At 37.7% G+C, this 14,346-nt stretch overlaps 2 protein-coding genes across 6 annotated transcripts in view; both read right to left on the bottom strand.

Moving 5' to 3' along the window:
• Positions 1-1,051, bottom strand: part of LOC136779413 (uncharacterized) — a 52,519-nt gene extending 51,468 nt beyond the window's left edge. Inside the window, exon 1 of one of the 2 annotated variants that reach the window (XM_066737000.1) lies at positions 732-1,051. The gene's annotated coding sequence lies outside the window, so the exon portion shown is untranslated. Of the gene's footprint in view, positions 1-220; positions 708-731 lie in introns of those variants that run through there. The other variant, XM_066737008.1, reaches the window with a different exon arrangement.
• A 7,939-nt stretch (positions 1,052-8,990) lies between these two features.
• On the bottom strand, positions 8,991-13,834 carry Brd7-9 (Bromodomain containing 7/9). 4 transcript variants are annotated; one of them, XM_066731698.1, is made up of 4 exons: positions 12,962-13,254; positions 12,300-12,399; positions 9,913-11,595; positions 8,991-9,830 (listed from the first exon to the last, which is right to left on the bottom strand). In XM_066731698.1, the coding sequence occupies exons 3-4, from the start codon at positions 11,483-11,485 to the stop codon at positions 9,175-9,177; spliced, it is 2,229 nt and encodes a 742-aa protein (XP_066587795.1). In that variant the 5' UTR covers positions 11,486-11,595; positions 12,300-12,399; positions 12,962-13,254; the 3' UTR covers positions 8,991-9,174. The 4 variants fall into 4 exon arrangements, with proteins under 4 accessions (XP_066587795.1, XP_066587802.1, XP_066587777.1 ...); XM_066731705.1 differs by lacking the exons at positions 12,300-12,399; positions 12,962-13,254 and adding an exon at positions 13,749-13,834; XM_066731680.1 differs by lacking the exon at positions 12,300-12,399 and having other exon boundaries at positions 12,962-13,265.
• Between the last annotated feature and the right edge of the window lie 512 nt (positions 13,835-14,346).

The following is a 14,346-nucleotide window of genomic DNA, read 5'->3' as shown; positions in this document are numbered from 1 at the left end:
AATAAACAATGAGCTTTTTGTTTCAATATATTAACGTGTCCAATATATTACGTATAAAGCAACGAGTCAAGCGTTTTGAAGTGGATTAGTACAATTTTCATGTAATCAAAGATTAGACTTAGTTTTAGCCCATTACAGTTGCGATTACAGGGGCAAGGTAATCCGATAATGTCAGGACACCGCTGTAGATTCCTGTGGATGCGCGTTAGCCTATACATACCTGTTACGCCACCGCACGGCGTTCTTTCCCGCGTTGCCAAGACCAGGAGACTCCTGCGAAACTCATATGTAAATAGTCCTTGGGGCGCTCAAGCGACGCAAAATTACGGACTCCTGGAATTCCTCCGCAAGGAATTTCAGAATATACGAATCAATCGAGGTTATTGACCTGGTGAACCAAACGCCTCCTGAATATTCTTTCCCCTCGATATATTAATTCTGTCAGTTATTATACAACTATACTGGAGAAAATATTCCTAATTAAACGCGTTGTGGTGTTTACGATACAGTACGTTAAAGGGTGGAGGGGGTGAGTTTCGCAGAAAATGTCTTGAGGAAACTCCTACGTGAACCACAGCCAGCAGATACTGCGAAATAACCTTCGCGATAAATTGGAGATTTTGGAGTCTCGGGGTGAAGCAACCGCGGTTCAAGGACATTATTATTCCAGGATATTGCGAGGTTCTATGTGCAGCTGGGAAAGTACGAAAACCGTGCGGAAAAAATCTTACAGCGTGCGAACGAGGATGATCCCTGATGGTAGTTTTGGATATTGGAGAATTTCAGTTCACAATGGGAATCCTGCAAGGGTTGCCAACTGCCAATTTCACAGGACTCGCTCCCCGGACTTCTTTGGGAGGTTTCACTGGTGCTTGGAAAATTTCGTTTGAATTCTGTGGCGTGTGAAACTGGTATAGGATTAGAGGGGGGAGAGTGTGTTATTGTGATTCAGGAATTTTACAAGTTTCGTGTTGAGACGTGCCAGCTGATGGACACCTGGTGCGCGCGCGGAGGATCGCGACTGGCGTCGACGAGGCTCCGTCGACGCACCCACGCGACGCCACTCTGACGGCCGGCAGCGTCCCGACGCCTCGACCCGGCCAGGTCTTCGCTCCCCCTTCTCTTTTGCCTACAACCGCGCAGGCGTCATCCAGGTAAAACTCACCCCCTGCAACCGATTACACCGATGCGACGAACACCTTCGCTCCATTGCAAGGACGACCAACTAGAAACTGTTGCACCTTGCATTGTTTATAAACAAGCCAATTCCTTTTTAACCCCCACCCCCCTTCCCCATCACGCTTCTTTCTCTCACATTTCTAATAAGGATAACCATCGATCTTGGAGAACCATTTTGCTCAATTTTCCTGAAGAAAATAATAAGTGTGCTAAGAAATTGATTTTTTTAGGGGAAGATATTTTTTATCAACTTTTTCGGACCAAATGCTGGTGAGAATATAAAAAAAATATAAGTGTGTTAAAATATTTATTTTTTTGGGAGCAGATATCTTTTATCAACTTTTCCAAGCAACTGCTGAAGAGAGTAGACAGTAGACAATTAACAACTGTGATGCAAGTGAGGCTTATATTCAGGATTGTTATTGCTTGTATTTTTTAAAACTCACCCTGTGCAAGGCGGTTACACTGACGCGACGAACACCTTCGCTGTATTGCAATAAGGACAACGAAGTAGAAACTGTTAAACCGTGCACTGTTTATAAACAAGCCAATTCCTTTTTAAAAGTACACAGCTCTTCTCGTTCCTCTTCATTCTCTCGCTTTCCCATTATGAATATCCATCCATCTTCGAGAAACAGTTTGCTCAATTTTCATCAAGAAAATAATAATAGATATTGGTCAGAAATTGGTTTGTTCGTGAAAAAATATTTTTTATCAACTTTTTCAAACCAATTGAGAGAACATGCAATTATCGTTTGTGACAAGCGGATATTTTTATTCGCGATTGTTATTGCTCGTTGAATTTTTATTGTATAACTGCGTTTAAGGGTTGCTTAAAAACCAATCGAATTTGTACATTTTGTGGTTTAAATTGCTTATGTCGTTTGTGAATTTTATGTCATTCATTCGAAGGGTAGAAACGATTTTAAACGCCGGAATGGGAAGTGTACAGGAAAGTGGAGAGAAGGCTCCCCTTTAAGGTAAGACGTTGAAATGGGAATGGACTCTTGTAGAATCTTGCTCATATTCGATACTAGTTTGTTCTTAATGCATTATCTTCCAATGATTCTCCATTCTCCATATTACTATACCGTATCCTTTCCTCGAGACCACGAAAAATCTTGATAAAAAGATGCTAATTCTTTTCAAATAACCTTTCTTATATAGGGACCACGAACTTTGACATTGCTTAACAATACACCTGCGCTCTACACGTAACGTGATATAATATAGGGTGTACCACTTAAAATTATCCTAGACCATGGTCGTTAAATTCTGTTTATTTTCATTACTCCATAAAAGATATTAAGAAGTTTGCAATTTCTTTCGATACACATCCACAAAAGTCTTACTCAATAAATTGGTACCGCTTGAATAGTTAAGAAGATAATAAGGATTAAAATTGTATGTGTCTAATACAGTGCAACAATAAAAGAAAATTACAAAGACTGGAGTTAAGGCTTTTTTTTGTTAAGAAAACATTGCATTTTATGATTTTAGTCAATTTATTGAGAAGCTTATTTTTGAGCAAGGATGTATAGTTTTAGTATAGAAGTGAGTTATACCAACCCCTACACCAGGAATATTTATGCTCGGACTATTTCAGTTCGTTTAAAGGTCAGTATTATTGCGGCAATCGCGATTTTTCTGCGCCTGGAGAAAAGATACGCGATGTGTGAAAAAAACCGATATTCATCGTGAAAAACTGAAACGGTGCGACGGTGTGTACGTATCCCTCCAACTCGCGGTTTTAATAACACTACTCTACGTATATATATATATATATATATATATTACACACATATATAGTGTAAAACCGAAGTTTTGTTTTTTGAAATAAACCCGAACTATCGGCAAAAGCACAAATACAAACATTTCCTCTTTCCTCTTTTTTCATAAACTACCCCCTCCTCTTTTTCGTTAAAATATATTTGCAAATTTTGAATTCGCGGAGAATAACTCGAATTTGCCAAGTTTGCCGTTATAAGAAAATAATTATCGAGTGAAATCAGAGTGACGTAGAGAGTTTCATCAAGGCAAATTGTGTCGCTCATCAGGTATATTTCCACAGTGGCCGTGCAATAAAAGGGAATGCACACTCGATTGAGAATAGCTATCGATTTTATTTAACGTCGTCCTGCAGGAATAACAGAGGAAAAGGAATAGCATCATAGTTGGAGCTGTCTCTTGATACGAGAGGACCTTGAATTTTCCATCTCTTCATTATACTGTTAAACAAACCTACAACATTTTTAATGAGAATCAGAATAATGCAAGGGAATTTTTTATTTATTATATAAAGTCTTATTAGCAATAACTGTCGAGTAAGAAGAACTGACGGTAAATATATTGTTTTCCTTACCTTTTGTGAGCTCTTTTGTTTTTTTTTTCAGAATTTTTCTTGATGACCGTTGTCTTCAGGCAGAAGGCGTATCCTGCGGTCCTGAACAAAAGGAGAACGAGCAAAGCCGATGATAACAAAGGCGTGCATTGATTTACAATAGCGAGCAGGACTACCTTGGGGCTTGATGGGAACTAGGAGAAAAAATTACCTTCCATTGTAGCTATTTACATGTGCTTCGCTAGATAAGAACCTTGGCAGCCCTTTCATGCATTATTTCCCGAAATTATGCACGCCTGTCATGCTTTCCTGCTAAATCCAGCCTGCATCTCCCTGGGAAGCGTTAAATTCTCGCGACAAAATTGTGTCTCGTGTAAGGCGAAAGGAAAAGGATCGAGTTGTTTATTGAAGGCTTGGAAGTGGTCGAAAAGTGGGGTGAAGGGGGGGGGAGTGACGATAACTTTACGAATTTAAGTGAAATTAATACAATCAATTTGGAGGACAGCTTTCATATCTAGGATAAAATAAAACAATTTTCTAATTTTTAGCTTTATACTCACACGTCTACTGCTTTCACAGTCTCTCATATTAACACTAAATGTATAGAGGATTTTTTATAAACGTGTGTTTACATTTGAAGAGAACCATTGGACTACGAAATAGCAGCTTTAATATTAAATCCAGCTTGCATCTCCCAAGAAAGCGTTAAATTTTCGCGACAGAATTGTGTCTGTCGCGAAGCGGAAGAAAAAGGATCGAGTTGTATACTTGAAGCTTGGAAGTGGTCGAAAGGAGGGTGAGAGGGTCGAAGAAAGACGATAGTTTCAGAAATTTGAACAAACTTAACTAAATCAATTTGAAGTATAGTTTTCATCGCTGGGACGAAGAAAAAAATTGGCTAGTTTTTGGCGTTATACTTAGATATATATATATATATATATATATATATATAGGTCTACTTCTCTCACATTTTCTTTCTTGCTAATCCAGTCTACACCTCCCAGGGAAACGATAAATTTTCTCGACAAAACTGTAATTCGCGAGAAGCTGAAGAAAAAGGGCCGAGTTTTGTACTCGAAACTTCAAAGTAGTCGAAGAAGGTCGATAGTTTTAAGAATTTGATCGAAATTAACAAAAACATTTTTTCAACTTTTTATTTCTAGGATGAAGCTAAACAATCGACTAGTTACATATACATAGGTCCATTCCTTCCACACTGTCTCTTATGCTAAAGAAGTCTGTATTTCCCTGGGAAGCGTTAAATTTTCTCAGCAAAATTGTAGCTGTGATAAAGAGCGAAAGATAAAGGATCGAAAAGTATAGTCCAAGTTTGAAATTAGTTAAAAAGAGGGGGGGGAGAGATTGAGAATACCGATAGTTTTAAGGAATTGAACAATATTAAAAAAAATGATTTCAATTGCAGCTTTTATCGCTAGAGTAAACCAAAAAAATCGGCTAGTTTTTGACATTTATACTCACACACATTGCTTCACTATTTCCACACTGTCAAATCCATGATCAGTTTCGCAATTCGCACCTGCTACCTGCGCGAGTCAATTATTTATCTTCCAGCTTTCGATTTATTCGCTATCACAACATTCACTCCCACGTGTACACTTTATTCAATGTTTACCACGAACAACAGTGCCATTTTTCCTTCGACAATGACGAACGGAAATCGTTTCTAATCGAATTGCTCAGGTAAACCATGAAAATGCACCAGAAAGCTGATTAGGGGATTAATTAGATTAATTTGATCCGGTGGATTTGAGGGTAATGTTAAATGAAAGAGGTTTACATATAGTTTATATATACTATATACACATGTATACCCGAGGGAGAATTTAGTTGGCGCTTAAATGAATTGGGTCGCAACTAAATTTCGCTGGTTTTGCGGGAAAAACAAAACGCCTGTTTTAATGAGAAAATCTCAGGCCATAAATGACGTAACACTGCTGTTGAAATCGAGCCAGCTATATTTAACCGGCCTGGCAAATTGCGGATGAAATGTCAAATTGATGTAAATGTAGTGAGAAAAGTGAAAAAGTTCGATCGAGTTTGATCAGAGAAAGAGAAAGTTAAAAATTTCCTCGTGTGGCATTCAATTTCGAGAACAGTTTCCTCGTTCCCAGCTTTTATTCGATGAGAAAGGAACGCAAGGGAAAATACTCTACCTTCTCCGTCTGACTCAGACAGGTTGCTTCTACTACTTGCTCAGATTTTCTGCACACGCTTTATTACTGCTCCACTTTCTCTTAGTTTCTCGCAGTATCCAAAACATCCGCTATTATTAGCAACGCCTCGCTTTATGTGCCAGCTACCGAGCACTTTTTAATAATTATTAGTTCAACTTACCATACAACCGGTGCGTCGATGGCTACAAATAAATCGCGAGTTTGTTTTCTGTTTTCTTTTCTCCTCCAAATATCTCGGTTTCTCCGTTCAATTGAATTGAATTAAATTCAATTCAATTCAGTCTTTTCGCATATTTCCTTCACAATTAATTCTTCCTTTGGTTCTTGTCTCGCAGGATAACGATTCGTTTGATCGATTTACGAAGACAATGTTATTTATCGGCAAAGGCAGGGTATAAAATTTTAATTAATTTCCCTCGAATGATGCAGCTTCAAGTTTGTCTTTATCAGGCATTGCAGCCTCGTTAAGAAATTAAACTAATTGTATAAGGTTATCGTTTATATCTCGACATAATTTCCTCAACATTCTTGTCATATCTTCTGCTTCAAAAAATCGGTATTTCTCCTCTTCAAGATTCTGCTGGGTGCCATATCAGAATTTCCTTTTTCACACGACGCATTCTTTAAGCGTTGAACTTTTAAAACGTAACGTAAAACTTTTTAATTGCCGAACCACGGAGTAACTGAAAAAACACGCAAAAACGTGGTTAATGATGGAGAAAATTTGTGTAGGGGGGGGGGGAGGGGGGTATTTTAACAAGCATGGAAAAGTCAGCTTCTTTGAAAGGAGCTTGGAATAATTTACCCAAGCTTCGCGCCCTCTTAAAATAATCTAAAATTACAGAATTGTCATTTGCAAATAAGAAATTTTTAGGTCAAACGATTTATTTTTACGGAATTAATTTATCGTGGAAATTTCATTAGGGTTAATATCGCGAGATCTGTTGGGTCGAAAGTGGGAGTATGGTTGATGACAAATTTGCAGCGGATGGAGATAATTATATATGTGGAGGGTAAAACTCTTTTTTCGGCCAGTCCAGGTGAGCTGCAAGCAATTTACCGGCGATCGATTCCACATGCTCAATATACATCATTCTCCAATTAGAGTTCGCTCGGGTTTATACTGAGTGACCATGGAATATCTCGCAGTAGCTATTCTACGTTTCCAGGCAACCGGAGCGTTGCTCCTAAATTTTTTAGGATACATACCATCTGCACTCTCCAGAGGGATTAATACTCAAAAGAACTTGATGAAACTCAAATCAGATCTCTTACCACAAAAGAATCCAGCAACATTCACAAATAATATTTTAATCTTTTTCAGCGTGATAAATATTTCAACGAGATTGATCGAGATGTTTCGAGTTAAAGCAGAACATTGCGAAGGAAATCTTTTTAAATGTGAGGAAGTGTTTTTCCTAAGAGTAAAAGCTCTTGTATACTGTAACAAATCTATTGAGAAATTGCTAGTCATTTTCTATCGTTGTGGACCATTCTTTCCCTCATTGAGCCTGTCTGCACAGAAAGTGGAATATTAGCTGCAAAATCCTACAGCCCCCATCTCGTTGGTCCTGAAAATTAAACTCGATTTAAATTTCTCTAACTAAGCATCCTCTTAAATTACAAATATTACCATTATCTTTCAAGAAATTGCCATACTTAAATTGAATTGTGCAATCGCAATGCTGCCTGATGCAGAATTTCCAGACCGCAAATGAAAATACACGATCCAATAAAGTTAGCCTCCATCAGCGGGCTTACAGAATCGATGCACTCGGATGAAGAATCTCTTTCGGTAAATAGGTTGTATCGAATAATTCAATTTGAGAATTTCACGCATACAATTATCTGCTAACTTTTATCCTTTTTCTCTTAATTCAAAGAAAAATTAAAAAAAGACTTTTAAAATGAGCGTGTAGCATCGTTCATTTAATTAACTCGTCACTGTCACTTTGAGCATTAAATTTCAGGTATTTTTTCAGAAAATCAAGTTGTCGGGTGCCAGTCGCTTTGAGATAAGGATCATTTTTACTGATTTGCGCTCTAATTAAGACCGTCCATTTATTTCCACGTTATGTAACGTTCAAAAAAGATCAACATGGTGAAGCCCTGGTAAAGGATTTGCGGATTTTTATCTTTTTTGCCGCAGATGAAACTGATTCTCAGCATGCGCATTTTTTTTTTCATTTTTTCATAATGGCGTCACTCAATTGGCAGGTTCTTATGGGTATGATCTTGAGGTATCTGTACGACATCCTGTTCTTAGGTATAACTTAATTGGATGATGAGTTATCGTTACCTAAAAAGATTAAAAGTTTACATCAGTTTGCAATATTAATAAAATATAATAAATCAGTAGAATATATGTTTGTATCCATATGCAATATACAAGGGAAATTATTTGTATAAAATAATCTCAATATTTAAACTCGTACCCTCCTAGCATCATAAACGAAACTTGCTGCAACTTTTACAACATTCATCTCCACTTTTACCCCATAAAGATAAGACCTACAATAATTCGGAAAAGCCTTGAAGAAAATTACAAAACACTATCTTTTTATGAGTTATAAATTATGGCTCGTGAAAATTCTCGTGTCTCTTGTCATTCGTACAGTAATTTGTTTTCTAAACTGATCCAAGGGAGACTGCGCCGGCTCCGGGGGGTTGGATTAATTTATCATCAGTAGGTAAGTCAAGGTTGACTGTGGTTAAGTAACAATAAATAAAACTCGACACGCTCCAGATACGAGTGGCCTTCCATTACCAGATGGAAAAAAGTTGTCCATTTATTTTTTTGCCTCTTCGTTTATCCGATATCGAACCCGCGCACTCAGAATATGAGTCGAATTAGTGAGATTCCGCGAGAAAATTGGAAAGCTTCAATTTGGTTCTCGATTGCCGATAAAATGAGAAACGATGATTTCGCATTGAAATCCAATTATCAACGAGATTAACCCGTCATGGCATATGAGATCAAAATGATTCTAACATTAATTTAGTGATTACTAACATGATTAATAATAACTTTTCTTTCTGAATTTTTGCAAGAGAGTATTTAAAATTGAGTTTTGACTTTAAAAAGTTTCCTTAACCGAATTTCAGATTTGAAAAGCACTCAAGATTTTTTGTAATTAACTCAAGGTAGTGCTTTTTCTTCGGTAATGCCTTATTTTTCTTAAACTCTGTGGTAGTCTTAGTATTCCACTCACGTTTTACCGAGATAGTGTGCCACTTAAGGGTTAAATAATAAGACGATAAATAAGATAGGACTACTTATATTAATAGCTTTTGTTTCATGTATTTACAACGGATTTTTATAAAGTTTTTAATCCTTACATTTAATTTAATCATTCTAAACACAATATTGATTTAAATTACACTGAACAGTAGCAAAATGTACAATTGCTTGCAATTATTACTTTAAATAGGACTCCTCTAAATAATACAAGTCTAAGATTACGATTCGGACAAAATATCTTCCAGAGTTTTGTCATCATGAAGCGGAGAGTGCCCTAATGTAGGATCGCTCTCGAGGAATTCTCGAAGCTCGGATTCTAGATCAGGAACGCCGGAAGGTTCTGTGGAAGTTAACAGCGTCTGAGGTTGATTCATACCGATCTGGATTTGAATCGGTGGTTCATTAGGGTTTAGTTGTGAGCTCAGAGCCATCTGTGTCTGCGGAGTAGCCGGACTCAGCAAATTTGTGGCTTGCAATGCCGACTGATCGCTGAGTAAGTTTCCAGGGACTTGATTGGCCGTGTCTTGCGTTAATAGACTGTTCTCTGTGACGATTGTTGGGTTATGAGTGATAGGGTCTACTTCCATGGGCTCGGGACCACCTAACGGCGCAATGCCCATCGCTCTTCTTAGTCCATCTACTGGAGCAATTGCGGAAGGAGGAAGCTTCTTCGCTATTTCCGTCAAATTATCCGTTATCTTATCCGCTAGAGCTGTTTCCACTTCAGGCGCTTTGGGAACATTTGACAAATGTGCTGGTGGCGGAGCCGAAAGACGAGAGTGCTGAATCTGCTTTAATCTTCCCAGCATATCTGCTGTATCATCCAAACGACCTTGAAGGACCGTGCGTTCTTCGCTGAATTTCATCTCTTCTTCTAAAAGTATATAGAAACAAAAAAACATAAATTAGTCACAAATGGTAAAAGATATTAAGAATAAATATTTTCTCAACATTACCTAAATTTTCCAAAAAGTTTACATCAATGCCGAGGTCAGTGAGAGTCTTAAGTTGATCGATATCAACCTTAACTTTGTCTAGTAGCGCATTGTTTTTATTAACATCTTGAATTGGTTTCTCCAGAAGATGTTTGATCTTCTCTTCCTCTTCCTTGAGTCTTCTCTTTTCCTCCAATAATTTCTTCGTCTTTCGATGGTCCCCACCAGTTAAAATATCTAGCAAATCATCCACCATCGTTAACGTGTAATCGCAGTCCTTGGCAAAGTCCAGAATGGATTCGGCGTATTGAACCGCTGTCTCATCCCCATAAGTTTGGTAAACCAGATCAGTTTCCTCCTTTGTTAAATTGGAGAATGTAGAGTCGTAGCTAGGTGCATAAGAGCCAAAGGCTCCGTAATATAATGGTTTAACAGGCTTTGACATGTTTCTTCTATCCTCGCGAAAACCTGCCAAGGCACCAGTTCCATGGTTTAATTTTCCAATTAACTGACCTAGGGACACCGGCCTCTGATTCGTTCCGGGAATAACACCGTCCCCTGGTACGATAATCTGAAGACTGGTAGTTCCATCTTTCTTCTGTCTGAGGAAGCCCATTTTGGAGTTGAGTCTCTTCAAACTGAGTTTTTCCGCAGCTGCTTTAGCCGCGCTCCTAGCTTGCTTCAGAATTTCTTCCGGAGTAAGGTCGTCAGGTATCGCTTCGAATTTGCCCAAATTGGCCAATCTCATCTTCCTTTGGTTCTCTTTCCTCAACTCTTCAGCTTCCTCGTTTCGCTCCTCCTGCTCTCGCTCCTTCTCTATTTGCTCTTCCGTTATCAACAAATCTGGATTGTTCGGATCCTCCACACCCAACTCGAACCCCAGCTCTTCCTTGGATATATCATGCATGTATGTTAAAACTGGCCTCAGTTGTCTCAATTTTTCTGGCGTGACCATTTTCAAACCAACGTGTAATAGCTTTTTAGCTGCTTTATAATAAATAGTGTCTGGCTGGTTGTATGTAGTAGCGTTGTCGCACATTAATTTGAAATCGTCCACAAATTCATTTAAGTTTTGATAATTGTTGTCGTCTATTTTCTGTTTGATCGTACTGAAGTCCATGGGATTCGTGATGATCTGAGAATAGCCAGGAGCAATATTGTCTGTCACTGGCCAGGCAAAGAATTGCTGAGGGTCTCGTTTCTCCATGGACCTCAGCAGATGCTCCAATAATCGTTGCAGAGGAGTTCGTTCGGCTATTTTTCTTAGAACGCAAGTCCTTGGCTCTCGGTGTGGTGAAAGTGAGCTCAACTGGCTAGGAGTCCTGTGTTCAGCACTGACTGGTCTGGCAGTCATTAGCTGATTTGGAATTTTTTTGGGAGGTTCGGCCAAACTCTCATCGGCATCTCCAACAGATTCCTGACTGGACTCTTCCCTTCTCCTCTTCTTATCCTTATGATGGTGCTTGTGTCTCTTGTCCTTCTTCTTCTTTTTCTTCTTCAATTTCTTGTGGCCCATGTATCTATCGTACTCAGATTCTCCTTGGGTGACTGAATAATTCAGTCCTAGCTGCTGCTGATAATGCTGGGACAACATTGTTGCTTGATTGGGCGACTCGTTACCGTATTCAGGTGTCCCACTACTTCCTCCTACTTTCAAAATTAGCTTTAACGTCGGAGGCCGATCCGTTGTTGAAAATTGTCCTTCTGTTAAAGATAATCTTACATTAGTCTTTTCTTACTTAATTGGTTTGCTTGACCTCTTATATACTTTAATTCGGAAGCATTAAGCTGTAAATGTTGCTGCATGCAAACAGAAAATTGCTCAAGTGATGTACTGTGCAGGATACAGCATAATTGAAACACAAATGTATTTGATTGTCTGCAATAGAAATTAATGAAATCTACTGGGTATTAAAGAGAGGGTAGGAATGCTTTGAATGATAATGTAGATATGATAATATTTCAGGACAGTGACCTTGTTTTCACATACAACAAACTGGAAGCGAGATGGAAGTAGCTCGTACTAAATTAAATAAACCTTAATAGAAATCAGCAATAAATTAACTTTTATTGTCACAGTAATCAAGAGGGAGCAAAAATTGAAATTTAAATACCTTGTATAGAGGTAAAGCAAAGCATTTATGGCAACTGTATGCCATTATATATAACAGGCAGGAATTTATGTTTGAAGCGCAACAGATCTTCATTATCCACATGTACTTCCTCAATGAATTTTTACCCATCTGGTATTTTTTAAACGGAGCATGCATTTTTTCCTTCGTGTTGCACTTCAATTTTATTCTTCATAAGACAAAAATGGAATTTTGCTGGGACTAATGTATAATTATGGAAGCACAGCTAGCCTCTGTCGTGCAACCAGTCTAGGTCCGTAGTTACACGTCACTTACTTCCACGTCGCACCTTCCTTGGTGGAACCTTTAGAATCCACCTCACTTCTACTCCAACCTCACTCTCAGTTTGTCCATGGTGAAAACGCAGTCAAAATTCCTGTGCATAAACTATGAGTATGAGAAGGATTCGAATGAAAACAATAAAGAATTTTTGCACTTTATTCTATTAAAATCATTGCCTATCACAGGCAAGTGAGAAGCAGAAACATTAATGCACTTTCATTTGAATCCTAAAGTAGTCAGAATGATATTTAAAGATATCAAATAACATAAGCCAAATACAAGAAAGCAACACAACCAGAATGAAACAAAAACGAATGAATTGTGATATATGTCAGCATTAAATAGAAATATTCTATGAGTATAGTTAATTGGACCTTCTTGGCTTAATATCTCTTGGGAATAAATTCACGTGGAGTTAACTCCATGACAAATAATTTATTGGCTTTGATGGAGTGAAATATTTTATTTACTTAATATATGAAAGTTGTTATTCGCCATGAAATGAGGGAATGCAGAAATGAGAGCAGCAGAATGAAACAGTATCAATCACGAGAAGGAAAAGGTATCACACGTTTGTTTTTATTACGAAATCCAGAATATTGTCGATAAATGCAATATGAGTTACGTGCTGCTTCGTTTAATTTTTTGATTCTCACCTTCATGCCTCTCACGTTTGTGTTTTTTGTGCTTCTTGGAGCCCATGTTATTCACGTTTGGCCACAGCTTGACGATTAAAATCACTGAATAAATCGAAATAATCTTAGTCTCCACGCTAATAATTGTCTAAAATGTGGCTGTAATTCAGGCTGATCAGTATGCCGTGATCTGTTTTCTAGTCTGGCAAAACGGCCATTGAAGATTTCGTTACCCAGGATACACTCTCCCATATTATTTCTGTCTCTTCTTCTCCTTAGATGCTAAGTTAAAATGGCGGCGCGTCCTTCAGAAACCGCGCGATACAAAGCTCTCAAAATGATTAGATCTAGAATCTCCAATTGTCTTTTTTAATACAGCCTCCAAGATCTCTAAGCTATGACCGTTATTTTAAGAAAGGTTTTAGGAGACCAAATCGCAATGATATCGATGTTCGGTTTCGTCCTTGTATGAAAATTTTTAATGCAAATGAAAAAACCCAATGTTAAACAAAATTAAATAGCGTAAGCAAGCATTTAGCCTAAAGTATGTTGAGTTAACGATTTAAAAAAGCTTGGAAAAATGATGAAAGTTGGTAAAATATTTTGAAGATTTCAGGAAAGGAGTACCGGAATACCTAACCTACAAAAGGTACGTGATATGCCAATGGGACTATGTGCAATGGACGATGAGGTACTCGAAAGAAATTGTAAGAAGCGTCTGTTGCAGTTTCTGAACCAAGTTAATGTACCGAAGCATTTTAGGATTGCAGGGGTTTTGCTGGAGTTTTTTGGATCTTATGAAACTTACCTCGGTAGTAACAATGAACCGAAGCGAAGTGTAATTAAAAACAGGGCGTCGATCAGCTGTTTGGACGAAACGAAACGCCGAGAGAAATGCGTTCTTCTGACTTAAAAAAAAAAGGAAGTGCATACTCACACACGGCCATATTTGCACACAAGATCACGAATATTCTCTGCTTATTGCAGGTATACTCCAAATTTTATCTTGGAGATGTTTTAAAATATATATACTGATGGAAAATACTGTAATGCGTTTCTAAGAAGCAATATTTGTACATATATGGAGTTATCTCCAAATGGTCAATAATTCCAGTATCATATACAACAAGCTAGAAATTCGAAGAATGATGGAAAAAGCTCAGAGACGTTTAATAAAAAGAGCTAAAGTATTAAAAAATTTGCATTGCTTTATTTATTACATTTTGAAATTTTTGAATTGCAAAATAGGTATAAAAATTGGTATTTATCATATTACGAAAATTATTTACAAGCAGTTAATAATAGTGTATTTTGTTTGTTTTTATCTTAATAGATAAACATAGTTTTAGAACTCAAAAATATTTGATTCTTTTAAAAAAAGGGTTTTCTCTCCATTTCACCAAGGG

Source organism: Prorops nasuta, unplaced genomic scaffold (genome assembly GCF_024137725.1).
Source record: "Prorops nasuta isolate Cenicafe-Biocafe unplaced genomic scaffold, Cenicafe_Pnas_1.2 PNAS00002, whole genome shotgun sequence".
Classification (NCBI taxonomy): Eukaryota; Metazoa; Arthropoda; class Insecta; order Hymenoptera; family Bethylidae; genus Prorops; species Prorops nasuta.
This window is presented reverse-complemented; position numbering and strand designations above follow the sequence as displayed.

What these genes read in the sequence shown, in the direction of transcription:
- Brd7-9 (XM_066731680.1), bottom strand. Translation starts at nt 13,007, where the DNA reads ATGGGCTCCAAGAAGCACAAAAAACACAAACGTGAGAGGCATGAAG. An exon ending in CAAACGTGAGAGGCATGAAG is followed by an intron (nt 11,596 to 12,961) that starts GTGAGAATCAAA and finishes TATCTTTAACAG; the next exon opens with AAGGACAATTTTCAACAACG. An exon ending in AAACTTTTTGGAAAATTTAG is followed by an intron (nt 9,831 to 9,912) that starts GTAATGTTGAGA and finishes ATATACTTTTAG; the next exon opens with AAGAAGAGATGAAATTCAGC.